Below are 14522 nucleotides of genomic sequence, written 5' to 3' on the forward strand. Positions count from 1 at the left end.
TGAGTGACCATTCCTTTTTAAATTGGGGATCATCAAGTAATATCCTAGGTGCGTTTGTGACCAACAATCCCGTTGGTGCTGCATTTCCACGAAGATATTCTGTCATGATGGCTCCGTGTAGGAGGACTCATCTGACAGCGTTTCAGTTCTTTCAATTCATCCCAGTTCTGTGCCTGGGTGAGGCTTTGACTGATGTTCGTGTCGGGTAGCAGGGATGGGCCCGCCAATATGGCTGATTCGATGTCATCTGTGTATCCAATCCCCAGTTGTTCAGCCATGATTTGTAGATGGTGTGAGTAATGTACGTGTTGGGAGGAAACAACGTTGGTTGCTGTAAGAGACTAAAAACGTGGGTACTGCACTGTGTTCTGGGATGTAAAAAAGATCCAGCCGGATCTCAAAAGGTTTTGAACCCTACAGCTGTGCGCTGCTCAAAATATATATACACACAATAAGGTGTTGGGGAAATCTCCCTGTACCTGAAGGGTTTGAGAGGTTTCTCAGTTGGAGTATGTCCTACCTAGGCAGAATTTAAATCACAAAAAATACCCCAATGAACCAGCTCATGCTCAATGGTGCTGGGTATCTAATTATACAAAAAGTGGGGAGGGGAAGGAAGGAAGGGGGCCTCTCTAATGAAAGGTTGAAAGGTTGCACCGAACTCAACTATGAATGTGAGGAAGGAAAACCACTCTTTGTTTAATTACCCTCACACACCCTAGTGGTGTCTGCTTCATCATCGGGTCACCCCGACTCCTAAAAGTTGGGGTGGGCTCGACCACAGTGTTAGGAGCTCTTTGGATAAATGAAGACCAGGGGGATTAAAGATTAAAAAACCTCAGGCAGACCCCTGGTTTCCCTTTATTCTTGGATCTGTCTGGGTTATTAAAAACAGTATTCTACCGGTCCTGTGTGATACAATTAGCCTCCCCATGAAGGGTAAGGAACTGAATGAATGCCGAAGGAAATATGGTATAGATGTGTGAATGGTGGATATACGTGTATTCAATATCACTTTTAATGTACATTGTTGGAGGGATAAGCGCAGTTAACTGTTCGTAGAGACTGTCACATGGTGTAGGCACTCTGATATGTAGACATACTAATACGCGGATAGTGTTAGCATGCGAATAAAATTGTGAATTATTGTGTTACAGAGAAAGAGATGAGTGGCACAAGAGGGGATGAGACCAATGACATGGTCGTGCACATGATTATGGCATGCTAATATGTCCGGTCTCTACCATGCACCTAAATGGTTATAAGCACAACAGCAACACTGTATTGATGTTATTTTAATGTGGTGTGTTGTCTGTCTTTGTCCTTTGTTTATGTTCACAGATGGAGGATCACACATAACAGATAAGTTATCGGTTGTATGCACACGAGGAGCAGCTACTCTGCCCTCGCTTCATTGATAGGATAGGGACTCCCCTACCTTATAATTCCCAGAGGGGGTATCCTTTGCCCTGAAGAAAGTCCCAGACCTACACGGCCACCCAGGACTGAAACGTGTCGGCTCAAGAGTCTTGGGACCATAATACTCCTACGAACCCGTTTTTAAGATTTTTTAATAACCCAGACAGATCCAAGAATAAAGGGAAATCAGGTTTTTTAATCTTTAACCCCCCTGGTCTTCATTTATCCAAAGAGCTCCCATCACTGTGGTCGAGTCCACCCTGTCATTACACCAAAATTTCCTCTGCTAACTTTTCATAGAAAATTATACAATTTTGTGACAAAAGTTTAGAAGTAGGTGAGGGAGCAGATGAAACCCGTTAAACTCGCCATCTCATGGAACAAGTAGCAGTTTCATAATATTTTTACGTTTCTCGCACAGTTGTAATTGTGTTGATCAAGAAACTGCGATCTATGAAGTTGTTAACTTCCTAGTGCCTGTCTTTGGAACCTTTTTGACGTTCATGGCCTTAACCCGCACAGTAGAATGTGTTGTAGACGCACTGAATATTTGGGGTGATTGTAGTGACATTTGTTGAGTTTAGAGGGAGATTTGAAAACGATGGGACGCTTTTTTGTATAGATATCGAAGATAATGTTTTGGGTGGAAAATGTTATGCTTGGAGTATATATGTGTGTGTATATATATATATATATATATATATATTTGTTTATTTATTGCTAACAACTTGTATTTTTATGTGGCGATTCACAAACACTATGCCATTTCTGAGCGTTGCAAATTATAGGTTAATAACCATTTTAACAGAACTGAGGGGCATATCAGCAAGGCGATGCAATAACATTATCACCGCTTTAGTGTCCGTTCTCGGACGAAAAGCTGCGATAATTTTATCGCCCTATCAGCATGGACACGCTAACGCGTGAATCCATGCCTTAGCGCCTGTTTCCTGAACACCCACCTTTGCATCTCTAATGAGATGCTAAGTGGGCGTTCCTCCCCAAAATAACTGGAGAAATGTCGCGAACCGACATTTCTCCAATTATCAAGGTGTACGCTAACATGCAGAGGGATAAGAAAAGTAGCGCTAACCCCGGTTATCGCTACTTTCCTTATGCCTGCTTTTATTCTGATTTAGCCATGTAATCCAACGGGAGGTGGATTACATGGCTAAATCCACCCTGCCCTATCAGCAAGGTATCGCCGGTCGCAGTGCAATAATCGCACTGTTTTGTGGCTAACGCATGGATTTCTAATGCTTGGGAGATAAGCGTTGCTGATAGCACGCTATCTCCGCGATATAGAATCCAGCGTTAGCCTGCGATAATTAACATGGATAATTGGTTTGAATAATTTGGCCATTTCAGGCTCGTCACTTCTCAATTTCTGGGGCATCTCTTTAAGCATGCTTTGATGCCTAACGTGAAGGGCAGCCTAAGTGGAGCTCTGCTAGTTCGATTGGTTCATTTAATCTAAGCGGTACAGTATAACGCTGTCGTCCGCCTTATCTGCATAGGTAATTAAGCAGTCTGATCAGAGATTGCCGTAAACCCTTGTGTGTAGTCCGCTTTCGTTGTCTATAACCCGTATAGGCTGTCGTACACAGTACGCACGTGGTAACAGGACCGGTTCCACCGCGGCCACGTTCGAGTCAGGCGGAGTGTAACATTAAAAGAGCAAAGCCTCGACATGAGTGGCGCCGCCTTCACCGTCCAAACACAGAGAAGCCCTGATGCCTGGGCATGCCATGGCTTCCTATGTGACGTTGTCCTGCGCTTGCTTATAGTATTTTTAGAGGATCTCTTGCGACCCGCCCTCAATCCCGGGGCGCGTGTCTCCGCTTTTGTCACGCCCAATGTGCTGGGCAGCGCGCGGCGGTATCCAATTGCTGTTCCCTGTGCAGAGAGGGGCGGAGTTAGTGCTGCTGTAAGTGGTTACATTGGAGGGGCTGCTGCTTCTGTCCCCACGCGCAGTAGAACGAGCAGCGCGAGCCTCTGTCTACCGCTACACGGGCACTACTCAGCATGCTGCAACTCAGGTCAGACCCGGGCCGTGGGATGAGCAGTGTGATGTCTTAATCAGACCTGGGTGGGGGCATTTTAGCTACATTGCAGGGAGCGGTCACCACGGACTCATGCTGCAGATAAGAGCATATCAGGGCAAATAGAAGGATGTAGTTCAAGGAGGAGGCATGGAAAGGGCCAGCTCTGCATGATCTGCAGCAATTCGTGTCAGTCTGAGTGGTGGGACAGCGAATAGGACGAGATTCACTGTATGGGAAGCAGTGCTTATGTCTAGTGCATTGAAGGCTAAGCGTTCTACTCATGGGTCATCGGAGAAAGGCCAAGGGTCACATTACATGAGTACAACTCTGAGTCTACGCGGGTACTAGAGATGATGTAGCGTGAAGGCGTTAAGAGCCCAAGGATAACAACCACACACTGTCAACTGTTTCCAGCCCTGGACTTGAATTTGTCAGCATACTGCGTTGTGGGTGTTGTAGTGTGGGTTTGCTGCCATTGACCTAGTTAAACTAACAGAACTGATAGCAGCGATGTGTATGTTATATGTCGAGGCCTGGAAACCTCTTGTGTGATGATATGGAGTGGGGTGAACTGCCGAAACGAACCACGAGCCAAACTCTGCATGTCGTGTCGGATCCCCCGAGAACAAAATAGTGAAATTTGAACAAGAGGAGGCAGCCTAGTTTTCGTGTGCACCCCATTCCTCTCCCTGCAAAGCACGTGCTTCTTTCGACAGTTCAGTGTTATACATAATAGCGCAGATGAAGCTGCCTGCTATCGCTGGAGGCACTTTCCAGGGGAGAAGCGTGGCCGGCGGTTTACAGGACAGCCACACGGCTTGTGAAGGCGGCTGTGCTGAGCAGGGACCAACTGGAGCCCTTGGTGTCCCCACGTGTTTGCCAGTGCCTGCTTCTAGCTAGAGAGGCGATAACGGGGAAGGGGTGGGATAGCGTGCTCTGAAAGCTTCTCCCCTTCCCTTGTAGAGCTTTGTGGGTGGGGGTATTTTTGATGCCTGCCTCTTCTTCTTGTTCCCGTAAACCTGTTGTTGGAACACTCTCTCTCTGCCCCCCCTCACAGGAGCCCTCCAACCTCATTAAACATGTTTCGGTGCAAGCTGTCAACCTGTCGTTTGATGGGCTCTGTGCGCAGATCTCTTCCGCTACACCTGTTGTTGAAGGGGCTGGTGTGCATGTGTCGCGGGGCCCCCTGAGTGTTATCAGACCCTCGCAGAATGTCCTTTGGGGGCCTCGCAGTAGCACGTGGGGGCTGCGCAGTGCTACAGTATGTGAAACGTTCTTTGTAGATGGGTCTTTGAGGGGTTTGGGGGCTTGGAGGGAGGTGGTAGGGGGTGTAAAGCTTTTGCTGTAGAGTTTCGATATGCAGGTTGTAGCTTGTACTGTAAAAGTTTTTCCCGACAGCCTTGGTCTACGAGACAAAGATCGTGCGAAGGCGCTACATATGGAATACGTTCTTTATTCTTATAAACAGTGCCATATCTGATATTTCACCGAAAGATAAACTTGAGTGCCATAAAAAATTCTAGCAGGCCTGTTATTTTACTACAGGAACATAAAAACGTGCAGCTCTTTGGTTAATTTAAAATGCTCCTCTCCAAGCGTATTTTTGGGAAAAAAACTGCGAGCAGTGGCTTATTGTCCTAAATTAGGGAGCAATATGCACAGCTACAGTGGGCATTTTGAAGTTTTTGAGTGTACGTCTTAAATTTCCAGGTCTAAAATTGTAGAGGTCATTTTACAGTGTGCAAAGTCTAAATAAGTTAGTGCATAAACATTTGGCGTTTTAGAGGTGTCAGGTAGGATGTATATACCAAAACCCTGACATGCATCCTCCTCAACATGCTCTCCCTGCACCGACATGCCGTAGAGATCTGGGACCTGATCGACACCCTCTCGCCCGACGTCGCCTTCTTCACGGAAACTTGGACCAATGCCACGGCCATCCCAGTCTTTTACAAGATCCAGAGAAAGGACCACCTCCACCGCCAAGGAGGGTGACTCGCCATCACACACAAGACCCCCCTCCGACTCTTCATATCCAGCACAAGTGACCCCCACTCCAACACAGAACACCTCAACTTCCAGATCCAGACCAGCCCCAGGACCACGCTACGCGGCACCCTCCTCTACAGATCACCGGAACCTTGCACCCAGTCCGCAACCACAATCGCCGAGCTCACCGCACCCCACGCCATCACCTCCACGGACTACATCCTACTCGGGGACCTGAACTTCCACCTCGACAACTGCAACAAACACAACTCCATCACTCTCCTCGACAACCTCGGACTGAAGCAGCTGGTCAACACGCCCATGCACAGAGCTGGACACACCCTCGACCCTATCTTCGCGGCAGGGACAAACATCTGCTTCAGCCACACCACCCAGCCTCCCTGGACAGACCACCACTGCGTCCACTTCACCTTCAACACCACCACTGTACCCAAGCTCTTCCCGCGCCTGCCACGAAGGAGCTGGAGCAAGGTCACAGAGGAACACCTCCACGACCCCATTCCCCCCTCCCACCCCCCCAGCGCCACGACCGACGCCAACTCTGCAGCCACAGAATTTCACCGCTGGGTCTCCTGGTGCGCCGACAAGATCACAACCCTCCGCCACCCTGCCAAACCATGCCGTTTTAAGGCCGCCTGGTTCACTCAAGAGCTACAAGAAGCCAGACGCTCCTGCAGACACCTAGAGAAAACCTGGCGAAACCACAAAACCACTGAAGCATGGAGCAACTACAGGAACGCCCTGAAGGAATACCACCAGCGCATAAGACACCAAACGGACCTTCGTATGAGACAAAGTCCAGACCAACGGCAAGAATCTGTTTAAAGTCATAAGGCAGTTCGCAAAACCCCCCCCAGCAAAGCCACGGACGTCAACTGCGGAGTACCCCATGGATTATCACTCAGCCCCACGCTCTTCATCATCTACATGGCCCCCCTCGCTGCCATCGTCAGGCAGCATGGGCTCAGCATTAAATCCTACGCCGACGACACCCAGCTCATCCTCTCACTCATGAAGAATTCCCGAATACGCCAGACTCTCCTTCCAGGAAGGAATGAAGAACGTGACTGCCTGGATGAAAGGCAGCTGTTTGAAGCTCAACTCAGAGAAGACTGAGGTCCTCATCCTCGGACCCTGCACCTCCGCCTGGAACACCTGGTGGCCCTCCGCCCTTGGGACCCCACCCACTTCTACAGACCACGCACAAAACTCGGCATCATCCTTGACTCCTCCCTCTGCATGAACCGCCAGATCAACACCGTCGCTTCCACCAGTTTCAACTGCCTGCGCATCCTCTGCAAGACCCTCAAATGGATCCCCCCTCGACTGCAGAAGGACCGTCACCCACGCACTCATTACCAGCAGACTGGACTACGGCAACACCCTATACGCTGGAATCAACAGAACTCTACTACACAAACTCCAAATCATCCAGAATGCCGCAGCCAGACTCATCCTCGGGACACCGCGTCATGAACACATGACCCAACACCTTCGAGACCTCCACTGGCTCCCCATCGAGAAGAGGGTCACCTTCAAACTCCTCACCCACGCCTACAAATCCCTCAACAACATCGGACCCAAATACCTCAACGATGGAGTACCCCTCCACTCACCCAAGAGGAACCTCCACTCCGCCTACCTCGCTCTGGCAGAGGTCCCCCCACATCTGCAGAAACAGAACAGGCGGGAGATCTTTCTCCTACGTCTCTGCCAAGACCTGAAACCAGCTCCTCATGAACATCAGACGCTCCCCGACCCTGCACACGTTCAGGAAGGACCTCAAGACCTGGCTCTTCAACTGATCCGGAGCTGTGCCCCCTAGCGCCTTGAGACCCTCACGGGTGAGTAGCGCGCTTTATAAACCCATGATTGATGGATACATATATTTTTGTTGTTGTGTTTTAAAATAGCTCTTTATTACAGAATTCCTCAAAACATTCTACAATGAAATGCAGATATCAATTTGAATTACATCTTTTGTTAGGTGGTCAGGGTAATGGAACATCAAACATTCCCATATTATTGTATTTCTGAGCAATACATGTGGTCATAACAAACAATAACAGTACCCACTATCTTGCATCTCAGTATAATGGAAGTCCTTTTCCTCCAATAACGAGTCCAAGTATAGTTCGTAAAATTTTCTCTACTGCATTTCCCATTGACTTCCAAGTATTGTATGTCATACGTTTGGGCATTAATACAAGACCCAAGTGGTAATCCTATTGTCATTCATGGTGGTATCTCATCCGACTCGGCCTGCAGTGCCAACAATGAGTTCCAGTCTGTAGTGGGTGTCCCTCCTCCCATCCGTGGGTGCATGCGTGCCAGAACAAGTATTTCTGCTGTGCACCACTTTGAAGTCCCGAACCCACTTTTATATCGGAGGGGCCACACCAGCCGTCTAGTTCATGGCTATACTTCGTTTGCCTGAAAGTAGTGTCAAATCTAAAAAATCTGTTTCCGTGTTTAGCTTTCACTGTTATTGAAGAGCGCCCCAGTAATCACCTCTCTATTGACAGGGGTAGAGTTATGCCTGTCGTTTCCGACAGAATATCCAGTAGTGTCCTCAAGTAGGTCCGTATGTGTACACAGTCCCTAACCCTATGGAAAAAAATGATATCTTCTGCCTGACACAGCGGATACAGCGCCTGGATGCCCAGGGTAAATCTTAGCCAGTCTAGCTGGGGACAAGGATGTACAGTGGAGATAGTTGAATTGTGTGTATTTAAAGTGGGGGTTTCTAGTCACTTTCTAGGTGTAATCCAATATTCAGTCCTGTTCTTTATCTAGATTCTCACTATTCAACTACAGCTGCCGTTTCTGTTTCAATGTCGTCTTGGTATGAAAAGTAGGGGCCGATGCCCTGTGCATGCAGGACACTGGTTTTCTATTTATCCCATGCGTAAGTAGGGTGGTTAATACCTCACCCTTCATAGGCTCACCTGCTCCCATGTTCCATGGGGCCTGTAGAGCCGCTCTTAGAACACTGTATGTTAGGAACTGACCGTCAAGTAATCCCATTTCCTCTGAGTGTGGAAAACATGAGAAACTCGCCACTACTATACATACCCCCCCAAACCTTTATTGGCGAGCCTCCTCTGCCAGCTCAGGCAACAACCATAGCGAAAGATCAGGGGAGTAAGGATCTCTCATACCCGCTGTCCTTGTGTATATGCTCCGGCATACCTGTATTGTCCAGAGGGCTCTTGTGCAGGAGAGTGTGGACCTGGTGGTTTGGTATAGGGCACTCAGTTGATCACTGTCCCCCATTAGATGCATCATATATCTGGGTCAGAGTCAACCGCTAGCCGTCCAGACGAGTTGTGCGGCCACGTAATATATTTAAGGGTCCGGTACCCCCCTCCTACTCCTTTCTAAGGGATTCATCACCTTTTCCATGGAGAGTTGTCACCTGTGTGTGCCCCATAGTATATCAGGAGGTGGATCTAAGTGTGCTGAAAAACGCTCGGAGTAGACTAAGGGGGATTTGGAATATTCCTTATTCGTATATTTTAGTAGCAACATTTTATGGAGAGCATCCAATTGGGTTTTTAACAGTCTCAATCTGCGGTACAAGGAATTTTTTTAAAGGAACATAGAAATGAAGAGAAACTTGCTGTGTTCCAGTTTGAGTATTTCTGAAGCTTTTGATGTGCAACGCCTTATTTGAACACAATGCATAATAGTAGTCTTGCTTTTTGGGCTCATATTCCTAGAGGTTTGGGGTTGTTTTCCTGGAGTTTCACCATAACATGGCTAAAACTGGCTATGTGTTTGGTGGGACATTTGAATCAGGTGCCTGGAACACATGCTGGTGAAAATAGTCCCAGGGAATGAAGGTTCAGCTTGAACGTAAGGGAGTACTTTACACCATCCATGTGCAGTTTTTCTTCATGAAACTTGTTTGTTCGGAAGGCACCATAATAATGTGATTGCCTGCTGCACAGTGGGGATGCCGTGTTTTTTCCCCCCTGTGCTTGAAGTCCTTAATTGCTCTGATACCGATATGTACTGCTAATAATGGTCTGTGAAATGACTGGCCCCGCAGTCCTGTTTAAAAGCTCTTTTCACCGTACAGTTTCACTACCAACCCCATGCAGTGTACGTCGCTTACATCCTGCAATATGCAGAAAATCTGATTGCGTTCTCTGACGAAATGCATAGTCTTGTGCAAGTGTTGTACAGGTTGTTGCTGTAGAAAATGTTTTTTGAAAAGGGTTGTGAAATACTTAAAACATTTACTCTGACATGATTGCCTCTGTTGGGACTGAAATGTAACAGACTTGTGCCCCAGCTGCAATGGTATCTAGAATCCTGTTATGTATATTTTTTTCTTTTCTTGGGTGAACACTGATCATGTGTGTTTATTATGACTTAAGCCTGTTTCACAGATTGCAGTCTTGTTGGACTGGTGGGGTAGGCAGTCGCCCAAAGGGCTTCCCTTCTTATTGCGAAAGGCTACTTCCTTTACCGGAAGTTAAGGAACACAAGATGGTTGTGGCAGCATACCGTTTAGTGCTCAGTAGAAATGAACAGGCATTTTTAACTGTCCCCAAAGTGAGGCCTACAGGCTCATTCATGTAAAGTTCTCCTGCTCTGTGCTTAACTTACCCTTTGGCCTACATCAGGTTAGTATGTTGCACTGTGCAGCGTGAGTTGAATGCATGTGCTGGGTGTAAGTGTGCCTGTGAATGGTACAATGAATGGAAGATGCTAGATTCTGTTTTGGGAGACCTAGGGCTGACTGGAGGAGCATAAGGAGGTAGAGGAATCCCCCAAGCACACTTGTGGATTGGTGCATTCATGTGAGCTGGGTGGGAACACATTGGAGGAAGAAGAACTAGGCTCTTCAGTACACTTCAAAAGGTGCTCTTTGATTCATGGAAAGGTTACTGGAAAGGGCACATCTCAGGAAGGAGATTGGGCTGATAATAGAATTATAAAGAGCAGGGCCGGAGCCCTTGGGTAACCTTTTGAGGGACATCACTGTAGCTAACATCCACAGTCACTCCCTTTCCCTGCATGGGGGGGGGGTGGGGTCAGATTTGGAGTCGTTTCTGCTGTGAGAAATTTCTTTCTGAAGTAAGGTAAGGGCAGAGGAATGGGCACTTCAAAGGTAAGCAGACCCCCAACACAAACTTCAAAGGTCCAGACCCTAAATCACATTTGATGTGTTTATATGAACTATAACGTGGAGTTTTAGCCACCAAAATCGTCAACTGTAAAGCTGCAAGTTGAGCTGTGTGAGGAAGAGATGCCCTGTAAGACTTTTGCCTGTGACCAGGGCTGGGGGCTTAGGCCTGCCAGTCTCCCGGGTGGGTGAGAGAAATCCAAGAGCACTTGCCCCTGAAACCTGCAGCAACAGTCCCTGCCTGCAGTGTCCCCTATGTGGAACAGAAGAGGGCTTGGAAGGAACAAGTTCCTGTGGTTTCCTGGCAAGTGGAGCCCTGTAGCGATTTGTGAGGATGCAGCTGTGGCACCAATCCGGCCGTTGCTTGCAGAGTCAAGTCATTGACCCCATATGCTGGAGAGGGCTGCCGAAAAGTTAGCCGTGGTTGCACCAGTCGGGTGATTGCCCGTATGTTTATTCAAGTCAGCGACCCCCATATGCTAGAGGGGTGCCGTGAGGATTAGTGCCGTAACCTGTGTACGGAATGAAGCGGGTGACCCTGTATGCCAGAGGGGTGCTGCAATGAAGAGGTAAATACTGCTGTGCCGATTAAGCGGTCTCCTGTATTGGGAGTAAATTCTGTGACCCTGTATAGGATAGAGGAGCCACCGGGGAAAAGAGTACTGTTGCCCAGTGCAAGCCATCTTTTTTTTTTTTTTTTTTTTTTTTTTTTTTTTTTTTTGAAAAAGTTTTTATTGAACAATAATTCGGTTACAAGTACGGGCCTACAACCACCCGGGCCGGCCGCTAGGTACAGAAGGAAATCTACACATATCAAGGCTACAATCAGTTCCCAGGGCACTGCCCCGCAGTGGCTCCAGATAGTTCTCGAGGAACAGGAAGCGTAAGTCCAACAATCACAAAAACAAAAGGAAAAACAATAAAAAACAAAAGGCGAGGTATGAGGGAAACCAGTGCGGGTCAGGCTCCCCCCGGGAAACTCCAGTCAGGACAATTGAGCAATCCGCTAAAGAGAGGAGTACCGGGAGGCCGGGGACGGAGGGGGGGGGGAGGGGGTCAAGGGAGATGAACGTCCATATGTAGTTGTTCCAAAAGGCGCCAGGAGCCATCAAGGGTCAGGGGGACATGGCGATATCAGTGTCTACCAGGGGGGGCGTACAGATGCCTCCGCGGTACGCGTTCCATTGCCCCCAAATTCTACCCCATGCCCCCGGCTTGCCACGGGCCACATACACTGTCTTCTCCCTAAACATACACCAGTCCATATTCTCCTTCCATACTGACACGGTGGGCGGCCGTTGAGCGCCCCAAAGTTGCGCTATGTCCCTCTTGGCAATCATGTTCCCTAGGGCCGCCCACCGAGTCTGAGCCGCGCTGTAGTCATTGGGCTCCCACACATTCAGGACACAGCGACGCACCTCCGGCAGCAGCACAACCCCGGTGACCTGTCCCATAACCGTGTGGACCCGGCGCCAGTAGTCCGCCACCTCGCGGCACTCCCAAAGGATATGAAGAAAGGTGGCGCTGAGCCCACAGCCTCGCTTACAGAGCCCATCGTCGGAAAATCCCATCGAGACCAAGCGAGGACCCGTCACATACACCCGGTGGAGAATCTTGAGCTGTACCAACCGGAGACGAGCCGGAATGGCAACCTCCTTGGGGGACGACAGTGCAGACTGCCAATCTTCGTCGTCCAATTCCACCCCATCCCCAGTCCAAGCCTCCCGAAGGCGCACAAAAAGGTCCGCCCGGTGATTAATTAATTTTTTATAAATTAAAGAAATAGTACTATCAGGGACATGTCCGTCAAGTATGCGGTCCTCGAGGGGCGAGGAGACAGGGATCTTGGTCCCCTCCCCGAAGACCGAGAGCAGGGCGTGTCGAACCTGGGCGTAGCGGAAGAACTCCCTGTCGGTCAGCTCGTATTCGGCCTGGAGCACCGCGAAAGTCTTGACCGCGCCCTTGTGCCACAGGTCTCCCACTTTGCTGATACCAATCGTGTCCCACTGGTCAAACCCCTTCGTGGTCCACAAGCTGCCCAGGCGGTCGGAGGCAAACAAGGGAGTAGCACATGTTAATCGCTCACTCCAGCCCATGGCCGCAGTGGCAGCCCTCCAGGTCCGCACAGCAATCTTAGTAGGACCCGTAAGGGTCCGGCTAGCCAGGCGGGAATAAAGTGCCCTGTTATAGTTCCCGCCGGGAAGCAGGAACTTGTCCATCTCATACGCCGGATTCAAGCCTGGCGCATACGTGGCGTGGTTAATGGCAGATAGCTGCGAGGCCCAATAGTACCTGCGAATGTCAGGAAGCGCGATGCCCCCGTCATACCAGGGGAGAGTGAGCTTGGCAAGAGCAATACGCGCCCGCCCGTCCCACACCAGTCTCCTCTGCAGGCTCTCCACCTCCCGAAAGTAGGCCACTGGGATAACGTCGAAGGAGTTCTGGAGTGCATAGAGGAACCTGGGAAGGGACATCATTTTGAACAGCGCGGCCCGACCCAGCGGGGACAGGGGCAGCCTGCACCACCGGGCCGTGTCCTCCCGCAGTCGCCGAAGTGGACGCAGGAGATTCTGCTCATAGCGAGCCACCGGGTCCAGCGAAACGTATATCCCCAGGTACTTAAAGCCGCTCAGAGATATTTGAATCGGGAGCCGAGGCGGCAGGCGAGGAGGACCACCAGAGATGGGATAAACGCAGGATTTAGACCAATTGATCGTGAGACCCGAATTGTTCCCAAAGGAGGTCAGAACGTCAAAGAGGACGTTGAGCGACTGCCGCGGTGAGGTGAGATACAGGAGAATGTCGTCCGCATACAGCGAGACCCGATCTTCGAAGCCCGGGCCCCATCGGATCCCTCTAAGCGAGGGCTCCCAACGGAGCCAGGCAGCGAGTGGCTCCAGGGCGAGAGCAAAAAGCAACGGGGACAACGGGCACCCCTGCCTCGTGCCCCTGCCGAGGGCAAAGGGCCGAGAGACCCGCCCATTCACCACCACTTGAGCCATGGGTCCCGTGTAAAGGAGCCTCACCCAGCCAATAAATCCCTCTCCAAAGCCGAATTTAGCCAAGACGGCCCAGAGGAATGGCCACTCAATAGTGTCAAAGGCCATCGTGGCATCCAAAGAAACCAGCACGGCCGGTTCGTAGAGGAACTCCGCCCTGGCAAGGGCACCGTGAAGACGCCGCAAGTTAAGAGCGGTGTTGCGGTGCGGGATAAAGCCGCATTGGTCCGGATGAATAAGGTCGCACACGACACTCAACAATCGATTGGCCAGGACTTTCGCCAGGATTTTAGGCTCCGCATTGAGCAGTGAAATAGGCCGGTAAGAAGTACAGCGGTCTCGCGGCTTGCCCTCCTTGGGGATAACGACTATAGTGGCCAAGCGCTGGTCGGCCGGAAGGGAACCCGCCGCAAGAGAGTCGCGGAACATGCGGCTGAGGAAGGGCGCAAGCTTATCAGGACGCAATTTGTATAGTTCAATGGGCAGACCGTTAGGACCCATAGCCTTGCCCGAGCGAAGGGAGCGAATCGCGGTCGCTATTTCATCCGACGACAAGGGGGCGTCCAGCCGCTCCCGGTCCTCAACGGACAGGCCGGGCAGAGCAATATCTCTCAGTAGGAGGCGAGAGTCATCCTCATCCCTGTCAGTCACCGGGGAGTACACCGCCCGGAGGTGGTCGGCGAAACATTCCACAATCTCATCCGGCTCAGTCACACACACTCCATCCGCAGCACGCAACTCGGGGACCACGCGATTCACTCTCTCCTTTTTGTCCAGCCACGCAATCAACTTTCCCGCCTTGTCCCCCGCGTCATACAATCGGCCCTGCTGCTCCCTATACATAGTTTTGGGCGCGTCAGTGACCAGGGACCTATATTCGAACTGTTTCAGGCTAAGGGCATGTAGCCCGTC

General features: G+C 50.1%; 1 protein-coding gene across 5 annotated transcripts in view; it reads left to right on the forward strand.

Annotated features, from left to right (window-relative positions):
- Window positions 1-14522, forward strand: part of ADK (adenosine kinase) — a 615496-nt gene that overhangs the window by 89380 nt on the left and 511594 nt on the right. Inside the window, exon 1 of one of the 5 annotated variants that reach the window (XM_085608731.1) lies at window positions 3315-3458. The exons of 2 other annotated variants lie outside the window; for them this stretch is intronic. In XM_085608731.1, the coding sequence (XP_085464857.1) occupies window positions 3445-3458 (14 nt within the window). In that variant the 5' untranslated portion in view covers window positions 3315-3444. Of the gene's footprint in view, window positions 1-3314; window positions 3459-14522 lie in introns of those variants that run through there. 2 more of the 5 variants (XM_085608732.1, XM_085608733.1) reach the window with 2 other exon arrangements.

Source organism: Triturus cristatus, chromosome 1_2 (assembly GCF_964204655.1).
Source record: "Triturus cristatus chromosome 1_2, aTriCri1.1, whole genome shotgun sequence".
NCBI lineage: Eukaryota > Metazoa > Chordata > Amphibia > Caudata > Salamandridae > Triturus > Triturus cristatus.